The 24,322-nt window shown below is 36.0% G+C and overlaps 1 protein-coding gene across 3 annotated transcripts in view; it reads left to right on the top strand.

Annotated features, from left to right (window-relative positions):
- Window positions 1–24,011, top strand: part of myo5b (myosin VB) — a 92,594-nt gene extending 68,583 nt beyond the window's left edge. For 2 of the 3 annotated variants that reach the window (XM_052104034.1, XM_052104035.1), the window contains exons 18-39: window positions 251–362; window positions 1,101–1,312; window positions 3,165–3,321; window positions 3,990–4,229; window positions 4,334–4,561; window positions 5,531–5,615; window positions 6,781–6,917; window positions 8,217–8,333; window positions 8,489–8,620; window positions 9,972–10,037; window positions 11,406–11,645; window positions 13,816–13,892; window positions 15,580–15,778; window positions 17,383–17,476; window positions 17,557–17,688; window positions 17,830–17,981; window positions 18,116–18,202; window positions 18,514–18,664; window positions 18,840–19,134; window positions 20,018–20,192; window positions 20,293–20,373; window positions 21,742–24,011. In XM_052104034.1, coding sequence (XP_051959994.1) covers window positions 251–362; window positions 1,101–1,312; window positions 3,165–3,321; window positions 3,990–4,229; window positions 4,334–4,561; window positions 5,531–5,615; window positions 6,781–6,917; window positions 8,217–8,333; window positions 8,489–8,620; window positions 9,972–10,037; window positions 11,406–11,645; window positions 13,816–13,892; window positions 15,580–15,778; window positions 17,383–17,476; window positions 17,557–17,688; window positions 17,830–17,981; window positions 18,116–18,202; window positions 18,514–18,664; window positions 18,840–19,134; window positions 20,018–20,192; window positions 20,293–20,373; window positions 21,742–21,894 — 3,322 coding nt within the window. In that variant the 3' untranslated portion in view covers window positions 21,895–24,011. Of the gene's footprint in view, window positions 1–250; window positions 363–1,100; window positions 1,313–3,164; window positions 3,322–3,989; window positions 4,230–4,333; window positions 4,562–5,530; window positions 5,616–6,780; window positions 6,918–8,216; window positions 8,334–8,488; window positions 8,621–9,971; window positions 10,038–11,405; window positions 11,646–13,815; window positions 13,893–14,831; window positions 14,910–15,579; window positions 15,779–17,382; window positions 17,477–17,556; window positions 17,689–17,829; window positions 17,982–18,115; window positions 18,203–18,513; window positions 18,665–18,839; window positions 19,135–20,017; window positions 20,193–20,292; window positions 20,374–21,741 lie in introns of all 3 variants that reach the window. The other variant, XM_052104037.1, reaches the window with a different exon arrangement.
- Window positions 24,012–24,322: the final 311 nt, after the last annotated feature.

Genomic DNA, 24,322 nt, shown 5'->3' with positions numbered 1-24,322 from the left:
TTCAAGACCGAAGAAGACATGTAAACACACTCTTGTTTTATTTTGTTGTCAGGTTTTTATACTGGGGCTTTTTCTTTGCTTCAGGCTTATTTTTGATGGTTACCAGTTTTGTGTTGTACATGGAAACACACTAATTTATGGTGTTTAATAGTTATAGAAATCTTTAAAGCCAAAAATAAGTTTGAAATAAATTTTATGTGATCTGGGTTTTTTACATTTTTATATTCTCATATCTATTGACTATTCTCAGATGGACGTATCCAGATTTCTACAGCAGATATCGGGTGCTCATGACAAAGAAGGACATGACCAATGGGGATAAGAAGCAGGTCTGTAAGAATCTGCTGGAAACCTTGATCAAGGTAAGAGGTTTGTCATTTCTTGCTAGAGTTTTATGCATGATACTCAGCCAAATCCTCCAATAATTCTGTCCTGACCATTTTTTGTTGCAAACTACTGAGAGGACCACTGACTAAATTAGATAAGCAAAGTAAATTGCTGAGAACATTCTGTATTAGAAGATGAATTATATTAGAACCATATTTCTTATATTCATCTCGAACATCAACATTTGTTACTATAGCATCACATTCTTATAAAAATGTGCATGTGCGAAGGCTAGACGACAGCCTCAAAGACGTCACTTTGTGCCCATGAACTCTTGCAAAAAAGGGGACGTGTCAAGTTTAAACCAGGCTCCAGGCATTAGTCAGGGGCAAGGACAGAAAGTAACAAAAATGCCCCAAAATTCCTGTAATGAATTCTTTACAGGTATGTTTGATGTCTTGTAACATCTTATATATTATTAATATTCTAGGCCTAGAATATTGTTGCATAAATTATTCAGATTGAAAATGTATGTTATTGAATTGATTAAATTGGAAGTATTTGGTATAAAGGATGATGTGATTAGAAAAAATAGACCCTCATAAACGTCAAAAATACAGCTTAAAATCAGCTAATTTCTGAAGCTAGTCAGGGGACAACATTTGTCTCCTCAAGGATGGAGAATGTTTATCACTGATTATTCAAGGATATATATAAGTATCATTACTAAAACTGTTTAAGCTTGACTGTCTTTTACATAATTTCTCCTTCAGGATCCAGATAAGTTCCAGTTTGGAAAGACTAAGATTTTCTTCAGGGCAGGTCAGGTGGCCTATCTGGAAAAGCTCAGAGCAGATAAGTTCCGCTACGCCTGCATTAAGATCCAGAAGACGGTGCGAGGATGGCTACAGAGAAACCGCTACCGTAAGATCCGCAAGTCTGCCATCACACTACAGAGATATGGTCGGGGTTATCTGGCACGCAGGTAAGGGAGAGTTTGAGTGAATATCAGGAAAAAAGTTCAGGTCACAAAATATTTTGCATATAGAAAATTAAGCCTATTTTAGGACCATTAAGATTATTTGCATTGTGACATCACTTAAGACAAATAAGCACATTTTCCCCTCCAGTTCTCATTACTGAAATGCATCCAGACATTTGAGTTGAGAATTTTTTGGTGATTCTCATTATTCTCAGTGATGATTAGAGAATAAGTTCATATTTAGATCTTGTAAAATGTCTTTAATAGTATTAGTCATTTTTATGAGAACTCAATGAGAACCTATTGACAATCACTTTTTTTAAGCATGAATTGAAAGCAGTACAACTAATACTACCATGATGTATAAATACATAATTTAAATAATAATTCTATTAATTCTGTATAACATTCTATTCTATTTCATTCATGATCATCTATTTAATTTACATGGTCCTTAAAGTAGACTTAATTTTCTGAAAGCAAAGTGTAATTTCTTAAATCTCTCTTTTGACTTTGGGGTGTAATATGACTGAGGTTTTGTGTGGTTTACCCCAGAGCCATATAGAGAGAGAGTTGTGACAACGGAAGTTCTAAATGCTTGATCATCACGTGATTCACGTAGACTTCGGATAGTTCCAGGAAGTGCTTTGGCGGGCATTTCAAACTGTTAGAGTAGAGTGACAGAACTGCGATTTCTGGTAATTAGTAGTCAATAAATGCATTTATTTTATATATTTATGTAATACACCGACATATGTATGTAGCATGAGTATGTTGTTACAGCGATGTTGTTTTTTTAAAGATCAAATCAGCTAATATTTGAGGATTAGTGTTCAGCTACCGTTATTTGCCTCAACTTATTTCAGGCTAGGGTTTCTGTTGCCTTTTTATGTTACCTCATGTTCAGTGTTTTCACTAATCTCATGGTAACTAATGTCATATTTATGACTTTTCAGATAGTACAGAGACAGGCTGGTGACAGATGATTTCCAGCTCGCACCGCACAATGGGTCAATGAACTATTAACTATTAGCAGCAGATACATAAATGTAAAATTTAGTGAAATGAAGCTTATTGTTTACAATTCTTACAATTCTATATGTAGTAATATAATTATTTATGTATTATAAATATTATATATCTAATGTATAATTCTTACAATACTTATTCATATACACAATATATTCAGCTTTAAAACAACTTAATCATACTCGTATATAAACTGCCGTTCAAAAGTAATGAGGCTGAAAATTCAGCTTGGCATCACAGGAGTAAATTACATTTTAAAATACATTAAAATAGAAAACAGTTATTTTAAATTGTAATAATATATTACGATTTTAAACGATGGATGAAACTGAATCAAGAGAACAGATTTTACAATTAATAGGGTGTTCGTTACTAACGTTATCCAGCTCCGATCCTTGCCTAATCTGTTAGTTATCCGATAACATCCCTTATTTCCTAATTTAATGAGTAATACTCAACTATAAAGGTTTTAATTTACAAGTTATTTTTATTTAGATGTACTGATAATATACAGAATAAGATAATATTATTCTTTAAACGTCTCACCTTTTAAAAGTGCGTCGCAAACGGTTTGTTCTACGGCGCGGCATGTGTTTGCTGCTACTTCCGGGAACTATTGAGAGGCTCCACGAGCCGCCATTGCTGTAAAAAAAACGTTCCATTGGAGTCAATGGAGTTGTCGCAACTCTTTCTCTATATGGCTCTGGTTTACCCTAACTGTAGTTGACAGCTCTTAGTTTGAGCTAGTGTACTGCTTATGAACGTCACCTCAACCACTTTACTTAAAACAGTATATTTCTTTCAAATTTTTTTCACACTCTTTTAGGTTTGCCGAGATGCTTCGTCTCACCCGAGCAGCACTTATATGTCAGAAACAGTACCGGATGGTACGAGTTCGGCGGGAGTATCTAAGAATCCGTCGGGCTGTCATCACCATTCAAGCTTTTGCCCGGGGCATGTTTATCCGCAGGATATATCAGGAGGTACTTCACTCCTATGTCTCTTGCTCCTTTCTCTCTTTCTGGCTTGTACTGCTTTCCCTTTATTGAGAAAATTGGAGACACCAAGTATTGAATTCGGAATGCAATGCCACCAGAAGTCACAGCAAAAACAGACTCTCTAAGCACATACAAACTTATTCAATATCTTGTACACAAGGTTGTCACTTTATATCTAAAAATAGTGGGGACAGTGGCAGTTTTAAAGGGGAGGGGAAAACGTGCTTGTTGTGGTGTCACAACATGGTAAAGGATTACCTCATGAATATGAATTAGATTATGTTCATATTTATATGTTTTAATAAATATATAGTGTATGTGATGTGCTGATTTGGAAATCAGGTCTGTAGTGGAGTGTTTGTCTATTTCTAAGTAAAAACTATATCTAATTTATAATTAGATAATCAATTAATAATTAGATCGTAAATGATAATTAGAAAATAAAATAACTGTTTAATGGCACATTGCATGCTATTTTTCAAATAAAATTTTCTCATTGTGATTTGATGGAGCAATGTGTTGTGAAAGATTTTATGTGATAACTTTATCCTTAAAATATTAGCCATGAAAAACAGGCTTAAATTCTGTTTATGCACAAGGGACAGTTTCTAAAATAAATCCAAAATTGTAAGCTTCTGTTTGTCTCTATTCAGTTCATGCTTCATCACAAAGCCATGATCATACAGAAGACTGTCCGTGGGTGGCTCGTGAGGAAGAAGTACCTCCACTCTCGAAATGCTGCCATCGTCATCCAGTGTTTCTACCGCCGCGTGCGTGCCAAGCGCCAACTTAAACAGCTCAAGATAGAGGCCCGTTCAGCCGAACACTTTAAAAACCTCAGTGTCGGAATGGAGAACAAAATTGTGCAGCTCCAGAAGAAAATTGATGTTAAGGTATAGAAAGATAATGTCATTTATTAAAAATCATCAGAACTGATTGACATGCATACATTTACTTATTTACATGATGCCGAGTATGTATGTCCTTCTGTTTACAGTCAAAGGAGTATAAAACTCAGAATGAGCAGCTGGTTGTTGTCAATACTACTCTGGGCTCAGAAGTCAATAAACTCCAGAAGGAACTGGAGACCCTTCGCAGTCGGCAAACCGCTGGCTCCTCACTGCAGGAGGAGCTTGAGAGGCTGAGGGCAGAGCTCCAGGAAGCCCACACCCAGAGGAAGCAGATAGAGGAGGAGTTCAACAATGAAAAACAGGGGCTCGAACAGGTGAGAAAAGATTCACTTGGACAGATATTAGTTGATGCTTGGATTTTTGAATTTTAGCTTTGTTTCAAAATGTTTTATATTTCAGTATTATAATTTAAATGAATAATAATGGCCAGATTTCACAAAAACAGATTAAAACCACATGCTCTTCGGTAATCAAAGATCAAAAGGAAATATTACAATGTACCTTTCATAAGAGGTATCTTTTAAATAGCTAATGTCTGTCATCCCTAAAAGCTTAAAGAATGCATTGAAATAGTTTCAACTGAGTTACACAATAGCTATTACACAATAGCTCTTTTGAATGAATTGTCAGCTGATATTTTTAATGTGCTCATTCATTCATTGTAAAACATTTTATATAACTGCTTCTTGTTTTGATAATAGTGAACTTAAAAATTGTGTTCTATAGCAAATGAAAATTCTATTTTGTGTGTATCTTATTTAATATTTTTTTTTCCATTATAGATTATATTATCAGCATAACAATTTAAAGTGAAAATGTTTATTTGAAAAATGTACCTGAAATTTCAGAATAGCAATACTAAAACTAATACTAGAATAGTGCAGAATATTAAATATTTCTTATTCATTTCATTTCATAATGTTTCTTTCATTTTAAATATTTCTAAATTCCTAAAGTTTCTTTTTATTTCCAGGTTAAAATAGTTTTTAAATCTCAGATTTCCAATGTGGTCTCAGAAATTTTGACATATATATATATGTATGTATGTGTAATACATGATATTATAATTTAATATATATATATATATATATATATATATATATATATATATATATATATATATATATTGTTATAATTATAATTTGGATAAAAGCGTCTGCCAAATTTATATTTATTTTTAAAGATAATCTGAACAGGGCACCTTACAGTTACCTTACAGGGTCTTTAGTGTCCACAGTTTTTGGACTAAAAGGGTGGTGTAACTCTTTTCTTTTATTCTGTAGAGGGTGAAGGAGCTGGAGAAAGAGAACACGCTCTTGAAGAAGGAAAAAGAAGAGACAAACCTCAAAATCCAGACCTCCACTCAGGGTGAGTTTCATGGCTACACACACACACAAAGAGCCGAGGGATGTGTAGGTTACCTGGAGGGCTGGGCTGGTTTTGTTTGATGCACAAGAGGGTCTGTGTGCAGATGTTGGGTAAATGAGACCGAAACAGAATTGGATTTTAACGGAGCAATGTGACACTGCCTCTGTACCTGCGCAACTCAAAGCTGACCATTGCTTCACGTGCAAAAATTTTATTTGAAATACGCTTTTTATTTTTTAAATGTCGGTCTAATGAGTTTTGTACTGATGTTCTTAGTTATTTTCTCCTTTCAAGGCTGTTAAAGTTGGTCAGAGTGGTTTATATAGTTGCAAAGATTTAATTGGCTCTAGGCAACATCTACTCTGAATGTTCTGCTTGTTTTGATTACTTTGAATAGCTTGTACTGTCTTTGGGAGGAAGATTTTTTATCTCAGAGCTTTTAACCTCTGGTTTGTCTTATCGTGACTCTTTGTCCCATGTAAAGAGGTTAAAGGTGACTCCAAATGCTCTTTCAAAGAGAAAAGTGTTGTGAAATTAAATAAGACAATATAGGACAGTCAAAGCTTGGGTGACAATCAAACTTTTATGTGGCTTTTGATAGATTGAATGAAATTCAAGATAACCATGATAGAGTCTTATCTTATACAATGCCCTTTCATTATGTCATGTCTAAAACAGTTATTATAATAGAAAAATTTGCAATTGGTATTTTATATGCATATTATTATTTTTATATATACATATATTTCTATCAAAAAGGAGAGATAAGGAAATCGAGGAAATAGATAAACCAGACATTCTTTATATAGTATGTCTTCATGCAATCACTAATTCTTACTTGTGTCTTATCTTAATAAATTCAGATGAAAGGTCAAAGGAATCATAATCACTGGTTTATTATACCACTTATCTTAAATGGAAATTGACTGTTTAATGGAATGCTGTTAACTCAGCAAACCCCTATCAGGCCATACATCTGATGCTTCTCTTTGAATCTTTTCCAAGTGCCAAGTTGTAAATAGAGTCTCTAATACGTGCAGTAAGTCCAGGGATATCTGATGCTTGCTGAAAATAAGATGTAAATGGGAATTGATACCAAAAATAATGTATTGATGTCATTCCTAAGGAAAAAATGGTGTGTGAATGCATGTATCGTGTCTCTCAGGTCAGGGAGGCGATGTGTCTCAGATAGAAATCCGTCTGCGGGCTGAACTGGATGAGGAGAGACTGCGCTATCAGAACCTGCTGAAAGAATGCTCCAGACTGGAGCAGAGATATGATAACCTGCAGGAGGATATGAAGGTAATGTTAACCAACAGGTTGCAAACAGACGTGAGATTAGGGCTTCAACTAACAACAAGTTTGATAATCTCAGTCTAGCAATTATTTCCTCTTTATGCTCTCTTTCAAACAAAATATAGGTTTAAAAATATTTACAGCCCACGCCAGTCTAGGGGTTGGAGAAGTGTTCCCTTCTCCTGTCCCAGAACTCATTGATCACAGACCATTTTAATAACTCATACAGTATAGAAAATAAATAACAAAAAGTCTTCCTAATTCCCTCTCTAACACAAAACAGGAGAAAAAAGGAATAAGTAGAAAAAAACAAACTGGCATCCACCTCCCTACATCTTCCTTTTACGTTAAACAATGGCTATTAAATGGATGATGTTCAACAAGTTAGTTTGTAACAATAAAACTCCTAGGGGGTATTTACACTTGGTCACTTAAAGCATTTTTACTAGAGCTGTCAAAATGATCACTTTAATGCATGTGATTAATTAAAAAAGTTAAACACGTTATTTTTATATTTTATTATTATTGTGATTAATGCATTTACCTTTAATAAAGCATAAACCAGCATAAACATTGGTCTGACCAGGGCGGAACCTTTTTGATGTGTCCACACGGAGTCGTTACACAAACAGACACACCACAACAGAGGTTCCGTGTCGATGATAATGTGATGGAGAAAGCTATTTGTTGTAAAACAAGCCCAGATGGGACTTGTGACATAAATCAAGTACTTTACAACCCCTGTTATGTGCAATTTAATTACCAGAGAAGCACGTCAAGTCTTAACTATCACAAAAACATTGTTTGCTGTGCTTTTCATGTGGAGTTCAAATGGCACTTGATGCTGGCACTGACTGACTTAATGCGAATCAAGTGTTATGTTGTTACATATTTGTAACAGTTAAAGGACGGCAAGGAGGAGGATGAAACCGGCAGAACCGTTAACGTAACATTTAATGTCAAACATAAACGTAAAACAACATAAACCATCAGACTGACTTATTAAATTATCGACTGACAGCAATAGTTTTTACTGATCAGATAGCTATTAAACTATTAGATATAAAGCTATATACAGCTATTAGAGATTAAACATTCTGCCTAACAACATGAGACTGAGTAAATTATGGTAGAATAAACATTTTTGGGTGAACTTTTCCTTTAATATAAAGTGCTCCCATTATGATTCTTCTTTTCTTTTTTTTTTTATTCCATTCCATAGAAAAAGGGTTATTGACTGCTGTAAAGTGACATCTGGCCAACTCAAAAAATGATGGTTTGTGGTTGTGTTTTTATATGTTATAGTTCCACCCCGGCCATCGCCGTAACCCTTCCAACCAGAGCAGTCTGGGTTCAGACTCCAACTACCAATCCATCAGCATGTCTGAAGTTGACACTGATGAAACCATCCAGCAGGTGGAGGTAAAGCAAAATATCTAGATCTGCCTCAACAGGCCAGACATTAGGTTCTGATTTCTCACTGACATCTCTCTGAACAGTGGAACAGACTTCAGTAGGGCTATAAAAGCACATGAAGATGGCATTCATTTTCTGCTCTGTATTATGTGCTCCTCTAGGAAATGGGCATAGAGAAGGCCGCCATGGACCTCAGTGTGTTCATGAAGTTGCAGAAGCGGGTGCGAGAGCTGGAGCAGGAGAGGTTGAGGCTGCAGACCAACCTGGAGAAAGTGGAGTTGCGCAAGAGCCAGGCCCGTTATTTATCATGTCTTCTCTGCTTTCATAATCCTCTCAAAGTGGCTATCATCTACCATTTGAAAGTGCTTCTAACAATGCATAGACAAAAAAATTGATTGACAATGTTTATGGGTATACCAGGGATGCAAATGACTCATGTTTCCGCTAAAGTCACCTTTTCTGAAACTCATTTGCCCAAATTTTTCACCAACATTTTCTATATTTTCCTTATTTAAATCACTTGAAAGGGTTACTTTAAGCTTAAACACTTAAAAAAGCTGCAAATTCAACAAACAAATCAACAGAAATTATACATCTGGAACTCCTGCTATGACTTTCTCAACTTTTTCACCACTGATGAGTTTGCATCCCTTGTGTACTTTTGGAAAGATGAATGTCGTCATACTGCACCTAAAAAAATTAAATAGCAGCTTTTTTGACAAATTAAAAGTCCATATCAGATATTCGTACATTTACTAATTAATATGTTACACCATAGAACCATTTAAAATGTACTAGTGAAGGCAAAAAACACTTTATCAAAAGGCACACTTATCATGGCACTGTGAAATTCCATGGGCAAAATACATTCATTTCAATAGAAATCCATGCAGTCGTGAATTTAGCGCAATGGACTTCCTGTGGCGAAGAATTTACCTTTGAGTATTTTGCGTGGAGTTCAGTTTTGTTGAACTTTGACTGGTAAATTCGCCACATTGACCAATAGAAAGTTGGTTGGTTTGGCATTGGCCTCTGTGTGGCTACCTTTACTGAAATTTCACAATGGACAAGTATATAATTTCAGCATTGAGTTTCTTATTAACATACACAAAGTATAAGGTGAAGCATTAAAAAGAGGCTGCTTTGCATTTAGTTTTTGCTGGTTTCACATGCACTCAATGTCCGCCTACTCCTTCTTCGCCCACGGAATTTCGACGTTCAAAGGTAAATGTGACTGCGCCTTTATACATTCATATACATTTTCACATATACTGTATTGAGACACTACTAAGAATTAGTTAATCTATGTTTAAGAAAAAAGAGCTCATGCAGAAGAAATGGGTTCGAGTCCGGCATCCAATTCCTCTCTCTCCTGCTGAATCATTTTCTCTAATAGTATCCTCCCTACTTTTATTAAAAGTAGCAAAAAGGCCCAAAACTGGTATATTATCTTGAGTGACTGCTAAATATTGTCCTCCATTTTGGCAATAGCTGGCCGCTGTAGATAATCTCAAGTCACAGCTGGTCATAAACAACACTTCATCTTTTCATACAGCCTGTCATCTAGACTTGCAACAGCATGGCCCTCTGCCTTATCAGTTAGCCTATGTTTTCATTTTATTTTTTTGCTCTTTTATCTTACAGGGTAGTGAGGCCAACAGTCCTACGTCAGAGGACATAAACCCAGACCTGGCTTACAACAGTCTGAAGGTAACAGCATATGCAGTCCTGTCCTGCTCAGTGTAACAAGTCACTTGCTCTGCCTCCAGTCAGATGTCTGTCTTAGTGCTTATTGATTTGTTCTGCACTGTTGTTGTTCTACTGCTGTTGTCTGCGCTGCCTGTTAAACTGTGGGTGAGTGGCACGATGCAGCAATTTAAGATTAGGACGTTTTAATAGAGCTGAATAATGCCAGGATTCAAAAAGAATGGATTTTGATCTGCCTTTATTTTTATATTTTATTTGCGTAAAGCAACGCAATATTTTTTTGTTGACTAAATATCAGGAGGCTTTAAGAGAGCAGAATTGTGCCTGGAATTTGAAGGAATGGCACAATTTACAGCAACGCAATACAGCATTTTGTTAATTGAATACTAGGAAGTATTTAGAGATCTGAATTATGACAGAATTCAAAAAGAATGTCACGTGTCAAGCTAATCAATACTGGGTTTTGTTAATTTAATATTAAGAAGTTTTTAGAGAGCTGAATTATGCCCTCATTCAAAAGGAATGGCATGTGATTTCATTGATCTTGTTTTGTGTTTATTTTTGTGTCTTTTATTTGCGCAATAAAAGGAATCGCACAAGATTATGTTTTGCGATTATTTTCATAGTGTCTTTTTGCATAAAGCAATGCAATACTGCGTTTTGTTAATTTAACAAATAAGGTAAAACTTTGAGAAGTCGCTGGCATTTGTATTGCCTTTTGGGTCTCACATGTATCTTTATAATGTGAAAATCTCTTAATGCTTTCATATCATTGATCAGTCATTTATCTGAGCGCAGGGGGTATGTTTAAACCTCAATGGAAGAGTTCATTTCAATAGCTTCAATCGGTTAGACTTTGACCAGAGAGCGAAGTACAAGCTGGAAGACACCAGATCTTAAGTTAGTTTTGTGTTGTGGAGCTAAATGTTGAGCTTGAGGCAGTAGAATTATGTAACAATTTTGTTAGTTTTCTTAAAGTGTCCCAACTTGGCTGTGTGATCTATTTTATTTAATAATTGCTGATGGTTCTCGCTCAGCAGGTCTCAAACACTATGCGATGCTGATCAAAGCCTTAGCTGCAGGCCTTTAGAGATGTTTTGAAGTGACTGAAGTGTTGCTTGATTTTTCAATCACTCTGTATGTGTCTTTGTTTCTTTGTTTTTTTAGCCTTTTTCATGTTCATACACAAAGATGTTCAGGCCTATTTAGAAATGCCATAGATTTCTGGGCTTGAAAAAGTTATGGAAATAATAAAATGCTAATTAAAGGTAGATGGTTGCCCCATAGACTTCCATTGTAAGTGCATTACTGTACACACTCTTTTTCCCTTTGCATCTCAACTATATTTGTAAACATTTGTTCTGTCTACAGAGGCAAGAGTTGGAATCTGAGAATAAGAAGTTAAAGAATGACCTGAATGAGTTGAGGAAAGCGTTGGCCGACAGGGCCTCCGAGAACAACTCGTCCAATGAGCTTCAGGAGAGCTACAACCTGCTGCTCAATCAACTCAAAGCAGCCAGTGAGGAGTTGGATGTGCGTAAGGAGGAAGTGCTCATGCTCAAGGCCCAAATCGTCAACTCCAGAAGCCAGTTAGATAATACGAATCACATTGTAAGTCTAAAAACACAAGTACCCATCAGTTGTCATGAATGTAATATAAAATCTGGCATTTACAGGCTGTCATATCTTGAAGTTTGTTATATAGATTGGAATAAGTGAAGTACTGTATGTATAACTCAGATAAAGTTATTGTGGTCTGACAGTGTCACACATTGTCTCATCGGACCACACACCAAAGACTTTCTAGTCCATTACCATTCCATGAGACATCAGTGAATGTTCCTTGAAATCAAAGCCTTCAGCTAAAGCAAAAAGATATGGAATCGGATAGGCTAAGCTGAGATATAATAGGGTTTGATGGAACTCAGAATAGCTCAGAAAAGTAGATTCAAGGGTAATAGTGTTGTCTCAAAGAGTTGTCTTTACAAAAACTTCAGTTCTTGTGGAAGTGGCTGTCTGTCTACCTGCCTGTCTCAATCCTCTGAGGTGGGCATAGCAGTGTCAGTATTGATTGAACTTGGTTAGAAATCTCTCTCATGCTCAGTTATATTTGTATATACCCACAAAGGTGGGTTTTTTTCCTATCTAAAAGATTATGATTACGTTTTGAAAGCAGCTGAAGCCTGCTTCCAGGTTCAATACAAGTTAAACTGTATCAGCTGCATCTGTGACATGCTGACAGTTACCACAAAAAATAGTTTAAACTATTAAAATTTTTGTCAGATACTGATTTTAACAAAAACGTATAGGCCAATACAGATACCACTGTTTTGCCACTTACATTATTTTGTCATCAGATGACTGTTTTACCTTTGAATTATGCTTTAAAAATGTACAAAGAGGTACAAAAGATTTATGACTGTTCTAACAATAAATAATTTCCATTGAACATGGATTGGATCTGTTGAAGACATGACAGGCCAAACTGTCATGAAGTCAAAGTCTGCTGGTTTGTGTTTTGAATGGTTTCCCTCATTTTGTAGCCTATAGGTAAGTGCCGTTTGCACAACTGTCACACCCATTTATGGTGTTTTTTCCACATTAACAAAAGAAATGGAAGAAAAAAAAATTATATTAGGAGTGCCATTTCTTCTACATGTTGTGGCTATTATTATTTCTGGATTGTGCATTTAAATTCAAAGAGTTTTTACAAACTGTGTTACTAAATATTATAAATCAACCATCAGATTTTCATGCTTATAACCGATATGACAATGGTTTTAAATTGTCAATAATTGGCCTGTAAATATCGGCGGCCGATACATCGGTGCATCCCTAGTTTCAACTAACAATTGTTAAAATACCGTTTTAGAGGTATAGCCTCAAAACTTAAGCATGTGCTGACCAGTGTTGGGTAAGTTACTTAAAAATAGTAATCCACTACAAATTACTATTTATTTCTCTGAAATTGTAATGTTTACTTTACTAATTAGATAATTGAAACAGTAACCACATTATTAATTACTTTAAGCTTTTCTGCTCAACAAATTCAAAATAATGTCTATATTTCTTGTTCATTGTTACACACAAGTCATACACACAGCACCTCACATTTCTCCTTCACAATTACTTGTTACGGGACCATAATTCATGTATTCTACATAAACAATATATTAGAAATAAGCATAACCCAATTATGTACTTAAAAGTAATTAAATGAATTGAAAGTCTGTAACTGTAATATGATTACAAAAATTGTATGCATTACACTACTTTTATGACTTAAAAGTAATTTGATTACAATTACTAATTACTTTGTAATTGGATTACGCCCAACACCAGTGCTAACATGAGACTGTTTTTCATGTAAATACATATACAGTACATGCATAACCAGAAGTTCTTCGACCTAGAATAGTATTCCAGCTGCAAAAAGGGCAATTTAGAAAACGTAACCGTTCAAACAATATAATATTTTGAAGGGACTAATTAATAAAAGCGCTTTAACAGGCTTCAAATTTCTGCTTTGAAACCCTCCGCAATGCCTTGCCCATAGACTTTTACAAAATATTTTTGCTTGTCTTTACAAACTGAGTGACGAGTAACATTATTTTCTGTTGTAATCAACAGCATGTCGCAGAGGTTTATTGTAGCTTAGCTTGCATTGAACAATCCTTCAATAAGTTGTTTAAACTGACAGCATTCTGGTTTTCGTGCCTTCTGAAATACCTGATATACCACTCCTATGCACTTATAAAAGAAATATGTCTCATTCTAACAGGATTCCAATGATGTATCGGAATGGACCGACAACAAAAAGCCCCTGGTGGATGCTTCAGATGCACATGAGTCAAAGAAGTAAGGCAGCTCAGTCTGCACAATGAACAAGTTTTAAAGTGACACTGCCCCTCCTCCATTTTACCATTTGTCTTTTTAAATGAAGGTAAAGTGCAGTGGTATTGACTTCATAATTTGATTTCAGAATAGCTCTCTGTTTCAGCTGTTCATGGCCTGTCTGCTTTCATTTTCTTCACTTTTCTGACCCACATAACTAAAGAACCAAACAACTCTCATGAAACGGGCTTAAATCTTAAAAGAATTGTCATCATTTACTCACATTTATACTTGTATTTATAAAAGAACCAAGGACCATTTTCAAGATTACATTTTATATCTGGAAAGTTACTTTAAGATACCCACACTCTCAAATCTGAGCCTCCATGCCATCCAATATCCATCTATCCATCAAAATTCATGACTCTCTGCTCACTGACACATTTTAAAAGCAATCCTGTATGAGTCTGTAAGAGAGCAAGAGGTATTAGATGAGGGATGTACAGTATCTAAGAATACATCTTTGTTCTTTCTGGTCTAGCCACTTTAAACACTTTAAACACTGCATATCCATCTCTTTTCTTATGCATGTGTTTCTCTTCCTTTCTCTATTTCTCATTTCCTGCCAGTACCACTTCTCTTTGTAGACATTGCTTGGATGGAAGGCAGCCCACCTAAACAAATGCAACACTATGGCCCAGTCATGTTGAAATTACCTAATATGTGGTGACGATACAAGCCATAACAGCTAAATGAACTTTTTCCTTGAAGATATCACCATTGAAATGAAATGGGCATATTAAATTTGCCCCTATTCTGCAGCTTGATGTCTAACCTGACTTTCCTTGCCTCACTGCACTAACTGATGCTGTTTTCTTGCCATTCTTCTCCTCTGCTTTCTCTCTTGTCTGTCTGCTATCACTTCTCTCTTGTCTCCTGGGCTCTCTGTTACTCGGACGGCAGAAAAGCACAAGATTGGGGTTATTTGAATGAAGATGGTGAGCTTGGCCTGGCCTACCAGGGTCTAAAGCAAGTTGCCAGGTTGTGCTTCACTTTTCTACTGACTTTCCATCTTCATTTTCTCTTTTGTTTCAACTGGCTTTCATTTTTCTCACCATTTTCTTCCAAGAAGAAATAATAGACCAGGAGTCATAGTAAACATGTAAACATAGGCCACCATTGGCACGCAAAGGGGCAATAATTGGCACACAAGTGATGATATATGTATTTGTTTTATTTAGTTGTTTATTTAAGAAATGTTAAGAAGTCCCTTACATCTGATGTGGCGTCGTGGGCTGTACGCATGCTCAGGACATATAAGAGTTGTTGGAAACCAGGGGACCTGGATTCTAATCCAACCTGGGCCATGTCCTGTACCCACTACCCTTCTTTCACCACTACTTTCCTGTCTACACTTTACTGCCCTATAAATAAAGGGAAATGTCAAAAAAATATTTAAAAACAAATAACAATTATAAAACCCTCAAAGATTGTCGGCCTCTGCAATAGATTTTGATATGGAGTCATATTGCTTTTTGTTCCTTTTACACATAAAAATTGTGTTTTGGGGACTCGATTTTAGATCTTGTCATTAATATATGGCATTTAGAAAGCATGCTAATGATACAAACTACTCTAATATTTTATAACTGGCAGATTATGGTTTACATGCAAATTAAATTACGTGTGTTTTTACAACTGTTTGCGTCAGGCTGCTGGAGGCTCAGCTGCAGACACAGTCTCGTCAACACCGGGATGAACTAGAAGCTCTCCACACACAGATTGAACTGCTGAAAGATAATCTAGAGAAGAAGCAGGAGATGCTGAACAACTTCTCCACACTCTCTCCTGAAGCTCTGGTGGAGTTCAGCATACAGCAGGAGATCACACGACTCACCAATGATAACCTGGTGAGAGAGCTCAACTCTCAATCGATTTAGCCCTCAAACAGTTGAGGCAGTTTTACATGGTTCACTCTAACCACGAGTTCCCTATTCATTTTCAATGGGAGGGAGATGGCAGAATGGAGGCGGCACTGCTTGTCAAGCTCATTCACAAGAATTCTGTCACTTTGTCCAGCCTCTCTCTTATGCAGCAATAGGTAGTACGTAAGCCCTGAAGCACACTGTGGTTTAGGTGTCTTTGTACCTTCCTGAACCAATGTCCTAAAATTTCTTTTTCTGTACAATTTAAAAAATAAATAAAAATAAATAAAATTATCTAAACCAAAAAATATTTTTAAATATTTCACAAGATGAAACATGTTTTTTTTTTACATATCTTTGTGCCTTCCTGAGCCAATGTCCTACAATTAATTTTTCTGTAAAAAAAATTTTCTTTAAAAAAAAAAAAAATTAACTAAAATTCTCTCAAATATAATATTTTCCTCAAAATAAAAAAAGAAATCCCAAAAAATATATTAAAAAAATTTCACAAGATGAAACATTTTTTAGGTGTCATATATATATATATATATATATATATATATATATATATATATATATATATATATATATATATATATATATATATATATATTGTCCCCTTAAACTAGAGGTCGACGATAGTGGATTTTGTCGATACCGCTAAGTAAGCTGGTGGGGAAAAAACGATTCATTGGCAGAAATTTTACACCCTGTCCACCAGACACAACGCAACAAATGCAAATCACTCTATTATAATATATGATATTGTCTACACTGGATGTGTAAGTCAGGTCACATTGCGACTACAGTAAAGTGCCATTTTGTGCTGCACATGCTACTCCTGCCAACAAGACAAATAAACGATTTAGAGCGTGCATTTCAACGCTTCCAGTGTTGACAGCCTCTAGCCATTGCGGCGGAACATTGCTCACGTCGTTTAACATTGCTAAACGATGTAGACACAGTTTAAGTCTTTCCTTACTATGATGGGGCTACAAGAGTCTGAAATGAATAAAATCCCAGATTTAGTGTATTGTCCAATAAAAATCCCAGTAATAACCAGAAAGATTTGAATATGATTTTTAACTATAACATTCCCAGAATTCACAAGGGACTCTTATTTTGAATTTGAGATTGGCTGTGTAACAATGCTTTATATTTAAGTATTTACTAAATTTATAGCCTATATTCACCAGATGAAGGATTTTGTATATACATATTTCACCAGATTCGTTTTTTTTTTTTGTATTGTTATTCACAAGATATGAGGTTGGCGACATGATGCATGTGCTGGCAGGGCACGTTGTCAACTACCGGCACCATTTATTCAGGAAAACCAATATATCGTCTACCTCTACCTTAAATAGCTCAATGTAGTTAGCTTCTTAGTATCTTCTAGTGTAGCCAACTAACTTAACTTTTGTTAAGTTTTTTTTTTTTTTTTAATAACTTTTTAACAGTTTCAAAGTAGCGTCTCCAAAATTGCGAATAACTATTGCTTCAAAATGAGGAGTAAAGTAGCTTTTGTGTCCAGCATATGATACTGATGTTCCCACTCAATATGACATGATTGTGGTTGTGTATTCTAGGATCTCAAAGAACTTGTGGAGAAGCTGGAGAAGAATGAGAAGAAGCTGAAGAAGCAATTGAAGATCTATATGAAGAAAGTGCAGGAGTTTGAAGGTTAGACATTTGCTTTTGATCTCAGTGTGACATGCTTGTATAGTGCTGTTGTGTGCTAATGTGCCTTTATTCTTTAACAGTAACTCAGGTAAGTAAGAGCCGGCCAGAATTGACCCGGCAGGTCACTGTACAGAGGAAAGAGAAGGACTTTGAAGGCATGCTGGAGTACTACAAAGAAGATGAGGCCTTGCTGGTGAAGAATTTAGTTACAGGTATGTGTATATGCATGCAGGCAGTTGTGAGTATATACATTGGGACTTCATTTTTACCCACTAATTCTTTAGGGATTATTTTTATCTGGAAGACCTTTTATTGTGATACATGTGTAATTTATATGTTGGTCTTGTTTTTAGACATGAAGCCCCATGTTGTGTCAGCCACTGTTCCCTGCCTCCCTGCCTACATCCTCTTTATGTGCGTCCGCCATGCTGACTACATCAACGACGACCAGAAACTTCACTCACTTCTCACCTCAACCATCAACGCCATCAAAAAGATCCTGAAGGTACGTATGTCCTATGTCCTATACACACTCATACGACCTGTCCAGCAAAACTCTCCCAGAATTCTAAGTTGTACAATGCAAAAATAGGCACATAATGATAGGTTGTCCATCATCTGTTGTTCTCACTTCTTCAGAAAAACAACGACTTTGAGATGACCTCCTTCTGGCTGGCAAACACCAGTCGACTACTTCACTGTCTGAAGCAGTACAGTGGGGATGAGGTGAGACATCATAATGTTTTTCACAATTTCTTAAATCATAATATTGTTCTAAGGCATGTGGCTCAGTTATAAGCAGGATATCTCAATCATTGGAACGTCCATCACTCTTATAGTTCTATACGTCCCACACCCCTTGCATATTTGTACATATTTTGTCTAATTGAATCATACTGTCAGCTACCAATAAGAGGGTAGTACTCTTAGCTCCATTTAACATATTTCAATCCATTCCATAGAATTCTGTTCTTAGAATGTTTCAGATGGCCTCTGTATAGAACTGTCAGTGATTTCACTCTTGCTTCTTGACATAGGCTTTTATGACCCAGAACTCTGCCAAGCAGAATGAGCACTGCCTGAAGAACTTTGACCTGGCGGAGTATCGACAGGTTCTGAGTGACCTTTCCATTCAGATCTATCAGCAGCTTGTCAGAGTTGCAGAGGGCATCATGCAACCCATGATTGGTGAGTAAAACCAGACACTGGGCCACTGTACATGCTAAAATGGATGTTCCTGTTAAAGGAATTTCCATTTTTCCTGTGTGGAGATTCTTCAAAACATCAGCTGTTGTGTTTCACATAAAAAATAACTAGTCTGTTCATACGAAATGTCATGTTTTTTCTTGTTTCATGTTGGTAGTGTCTGCAATGCTTGAGAGTGAGAGCATCCCCAGTCTGGCCGGTGTGAAGCCTATGGGTTACAGGAAACGCTCGTCTAGTTTTGACTGTGAGGAGGGGGGTCCAGTGGGCTACACGCTGGAGGCCTTGATCAGGCAGCTGGGACAGTTCTACACCACCATGGCAGATCACGGCCTGGACCCTGAGATCGGCCAACAGGTGGTTCGGCAGCTCTTTTACTCCATGAATGCGGTGACCCTCAACAACTTGCTGCTGCGCAAAGATGTTTGCTCCTGGAGTACTGGCATGCAGCTCAGGTACCGAGAACACATCTCAACACTAAACTCAAACTGTGCACTTTACACTTAAAGGGATAGTTCACCCAAAAATCATAATTTATTCACTGTCATGTTCCAAATCCTGCGTGACTTTCTTCCTTCTGTGGAACACAAAGCGAGATGTTAGGCAGATAGTTAGACCCAGTAACCATTCATTGTAGGGATAATAAGGCTTACATTCTGCAGAAAGATAGAAAGTCATACAGGTTTTTCTACATCATGAGTGATTAACGGTGCTTAAAGGAATATTCCGGGTTCAATTCATGTTTAGCTCAGTCAACAGCATTTGTGGCATAATACTGATTTACACAAAATTGTATTTTGTCTTGCCCCTCCTTTGCAAAACTCTGGGTTCCTTTGAGGCATTTACAATGGAAGTGAATGGGGGCCAATCCATAAATGTTAAAATACTCACTGTTTCAAAAGTATAGCCACAAGACATAAACAACATTTTCTGTGTAAAGTTATAGCCAATTTAGATGATTTAAACAACTTTAAATGTCTGAGTTTTAACAGAAGAATTAATGTACTTTTATAAAATGATAAGCTTCACATTTCTGCCTTTAAACCCTGCAAACAATTGGCTCCATTCACTTCCATTGTAAGTGCCTCACTGTAACCTCAATATTTGCTTTTTTTAAAGAAAAGGAGGGATGAGTCAACATAATATTTTGTGGTAATCAACATTAAGCCACGAATGCTGTCAATTGAGCTAAACTTGTATTGAACCCGGAATATTCCTTTAAATGATGTCAGAATGTTCATTTTTGGATGAACTAGCACTTTCATATTTAGAGCAATTTGATAAAGCAATGTCGGTTCATAGTAACAGTTGAACTGTTTACTTTTCTGTTGTTATCAGGTACAACATCAGTCAGTTGGAGGAATGGCTGAGGGGAAAGAATCTGCACCAGGGTGGCGCTATAGCCACCATGGAGCCACTTATCCAGGCCGCCCAACTGTTGCAAGTGAAGAAGAAGACCTCCCAAGATGCTGAGGCCATTTGCTCTCTCTGTAATGCTCTTAGTCTGCAGCAGGTAACACCTTAGACTGTCTGTTTCCATTCATATTTTTCATGTATTGGTTCATTGTTGAATTTTCATTTACTTTATTAATCATGCCCTTATTTTGCTTCAGATTGTGAAGATTCTGAACCTGTACACACCACTAAATGAGTTTGAGGAGAGAGTCACTGTGTCCTTCATCAGAGACATACAGGTAAACCACATTCAGACTGATACTATGGACAGCTTGTGCAGGGGGCATTCAGACCGAACGTATTCTTACCGGATACAGCGCAACAAATAGAACAGAACACCAGTGTCTTGAGATTCGCTTTAAAAGTTATTTTTAACTTGAGGCGTTGTCTAAAATAACATGGTGCTTCTGTGCGAGACACTGAAAAAACAGCAAGCGCAACAGTCAAAGATGTCAGTGTGAACGACACCTTAGACTTTGTTCAGACAAGCAGCAAAAATCTGATTTTGGGTTTTTTCTGACTCAAATCTGTTTCAGTTGAACAGCAAAATTATATATATATATATATATATATATATATATATATATATATATATATATATATATTATTATTATTATTATTATTTTTATTTGTATTTTATTTTTTATTTTTTCCAAACCACATCCATACACTGCAAAAAATAAATCTTAATTCGTATTTTTGTCTTGTTTTCTAGTGATGTTTGTTTTGGGTTTTCATTCCTTGATTCGTTTTAAGTCCATGTTCCTTAACGTGAACTATATAACATTCACTATGTAGTAAATAGTGATGAGTGAACAAGGCTTTGCACACAGTATACTTGAATGCATAAAATTCCTCTGTCGCTTGTGCTCATGTGCCTTGTGCGTTTAGCACTACAGTGAAATGTCATGGTCAGTTTTGGGTAAGTTACAAAATAAGTAATCGCTACAATTTACTAAATACTTCTCTAAAAGTAATCACATTACTCATTATTTTACTTTTAAGTTACTTTCTAAATAATTTTTCCTAAACATTTTTTGGTTTTCCACTCAAATTCAAAATGTGCATATTTCCTGATTATTCATTGTCAAACCCCCTTTAGCTGCCACAGAAACACTAACGGATGTATATATGAATTCATATTTTAAATGTATTATGCAGTGCAAATTACTTTAGTGCACGTAATGTAGTTACATGTAATTACTTCAATTAAAAGTCAGTAACCAATCTGATTACAAGAATTAAAATGTTTTATGTATTACATAATTAGATATTAAAGGTAATTATATTACAGTAACTAATTACTTTGTAATCATATACTCCTAACAATGGTAATGATAGACATAAACAGAGGTCAAATTTCCACTTTTCCACCCCCCAATGACATATACTCTCTTCACGCTTGCTCTGACACTTACATTAATTCTATTACAGGTGACTGACTATATACTGTCTGAACAGATCAGATTTAATCACTTGCAAAATTTCTTGTGGACAGTCTAAAGATCATATTTGAAACCCAGATCCAAATGATGTATTTTTGAGCAGTGTGAACAAAATCTTCTCTAAACTACTTGTCCAATAAATGCAATCAATTCTATCCACAGAATCGCCTCCAAGATCGGATAGAAATCAACCAACTCCTTGTGGACACCAAGTACACCTTCCCCGTTCTCTTCCCCTACACCCCCTCAGCGCTCAGTCTGGAGACCATACACATCCCTGCATCCCTCAGCCTGGACTTCCTCACACGGGTCTGAGATCTCAATCTCTCTGTTTCACTCTATATTCTACTGAGTCAGACCTGCGACCTGCAGAGAGAAGCTCAGGCACATCACAGATCTGCTGAACCACCTACAAACATCTCCATCTTATTATGGATAATCTCCTTGAACAACTTACTATGGTGTCGAGACGCTGTAGTTTCAGTGTGTGTTCAGTGAAGGATTGAGTCAGGCTGGTGCATGCATGGTGTACATAAGCTGTCTGCTTTTTTTATTTTACTTGTATAACTCTCAACTCTGGTTTTCTCAGGGGTCAATTTAATCCAACCGGGTTAATACAAGCAAAGCTACAGGCCATTCTTGGAGAGAGAGAGAAAAGAAAACACTATATTTGGACTGGGATGTCTTTCACTAATTCTTATGATTACATAACTTCAATCTAAATGATTATATGAGGGGTTTGGGCTACTGATAAAACACTAATGCAGGATTTATGTGCCAGCACATTTATTTATCTGTATTAGTATGCACTGATTTGTGTATTTTATTCCCTTTTGCTTGTGTCGGAGCACACTCTCATCTCATTCACAGTGATTTTTCTTTCCTTAGCAAAAGGAAGCAGAAGAAATCTCTGCATTGCAGTGAATCAGTCTTTCCAAACAGGCTATTTCTTTACATTTTTTCTGTTCTTTTGGAGACACAAATTCAGAGACATTGGGATCTGAATTGGTCAGAGCCACCAAAGCAAGCCCGATCTGCTCTTCTGATGGGCAATGGCAAGTTAAAGTATGTGGAGTAGAGGACGTCTGTTGTATGAGAGGACTTTGAGCTGGGATATTTCATAATCTTAACAAAAATCAAATGATAGCTGTTTGTTGGGGGAATATTGAATGTGCTGGAGGGGAAAGCATTTGCTAGTCAGGTGAAGAAATGTATCACAAGTGCATCGAGGCTTGATATACACAGATTATTTATTTGGTGTGCAGGAAAGATGTACTTACAACGCCAGACAGTTTCATAAGAACAAATTTCACATCATACTTTGTACTTTTGCACAGCTCTGTAAATGATTATGTGCAATCAAATAGCAATAACCACAAGCAATGTTTACTTTAAAAAAGAATAAATAAAATTGTATAAAATCTTTTACAGTGGATTTTACCCCCTTTTTCTACGTTAAAACACAAAAATTACACTTGATCTCTGGATATCACTTCCTGGATTGAAATAGTTATTTGAATGCCAATCAAGTTATGACTGTGGATTTTCATAGTTTATTGATATGTAAGTGTGTATATATATGAGTGATTTTACGTTTGAAATTAATTTTGCATTGGGTTTTCGTAGTACAATCCTGTTTGATTTGTGTGCCTTGAAAATGTAGTCCTGGTTTAGGGTTGTCTTCATTTTTTACTGCTCTCCACTGACTATATTTGTAACTTCATATCTGGAGCACTAGCCAACAATTACAAAAACTGTTGCATTGAGCCAACAAATATATTTTTCATAGTTACTGATACCTTAACACAGCTCTCACACATTTGAGGTAGACAACATGTTTGCAGTGATTTGTATTTTTTGTGAAAATCCAGCATTTGGTATACAATTTCTCCCTGTATCGCAGATCAAACTTTTGTATTACACTAAAATAGCCATGTTAGGTTCTAGAACGGATCTCACACTTACTATAGTAAGTCACACTAGAACTGTCACATATGCTTTAATTTATTCAGCCTTCAGTTTTCATGCTATTGAAATGTAACTTGTTGCATTAAGAGTTTAACATTGATGAAATCAATTCACTAAAAGTAATAGTCCCTGACTTAATCAATAAAATTAATAGTTGCTGCCCAAGAGGTAAAGAGGTGTTTTCAGCATGGCTAGGAAAGAAATACAGAAATAGACAAATGCTTTAAATCTGCACCAAAACATATACTAAATGGTTGCATCGATTCTAAATGTATTCGGAAACAAAAAGGAATCCACACATCTAGTCAAATTGTAAAACCAAAGAATCATGAGGCTTTCAGTCTAAGATCCCAGATCAAACAAATTTTACTTAAGAGTCACAGAATCCATCATGTGTCGAGCCCTGTATTGACCAATCAGGATCCAGGACATTAAATAAATTGTAATAGGTCCAGTAATGTATTTAATTTGTGAAATAAATACTATTTAACACATTTGTAATTGTCCCCCAGGAGTGCATATCTGACAAATCACTTGGTCATGAGGATTGATACAGGAAGTGTGTAACAAAGGGAAATTATATGCAAGTTGTTTTGATAGGACAGGAGTCAAGATAATGAATCACATACAAAGGCAGTCAAAATGTTATGCTGTTGACCGCCTTTGAATGTGATATATATATACACAGTGCATCTGGAAAATATTCACAGTGCTTCACGTTTTCCACATTTTGTAATGTTACAGCCTTATTCCAAAATTGATTAAATTAATTATT

Source organism: Xyrauchen texanus, chromosome 34 (genome assembly GCF_025860055.1).
Source record: "Xyrauchen texanus isolate HMW12.3.18 chromosome 34, RBS_HiC_50CHRs, whole genome shotgun sequence".
NCBI lineage: Eukaryota > Metazoa > Chordata > Actinopteri > Cypriniformes > Catostomidae > Xyrauchen > Xyrauchen texanus.
This window is presented reverse-complemented; position numbering and strand designations above follow the sequence as displayed.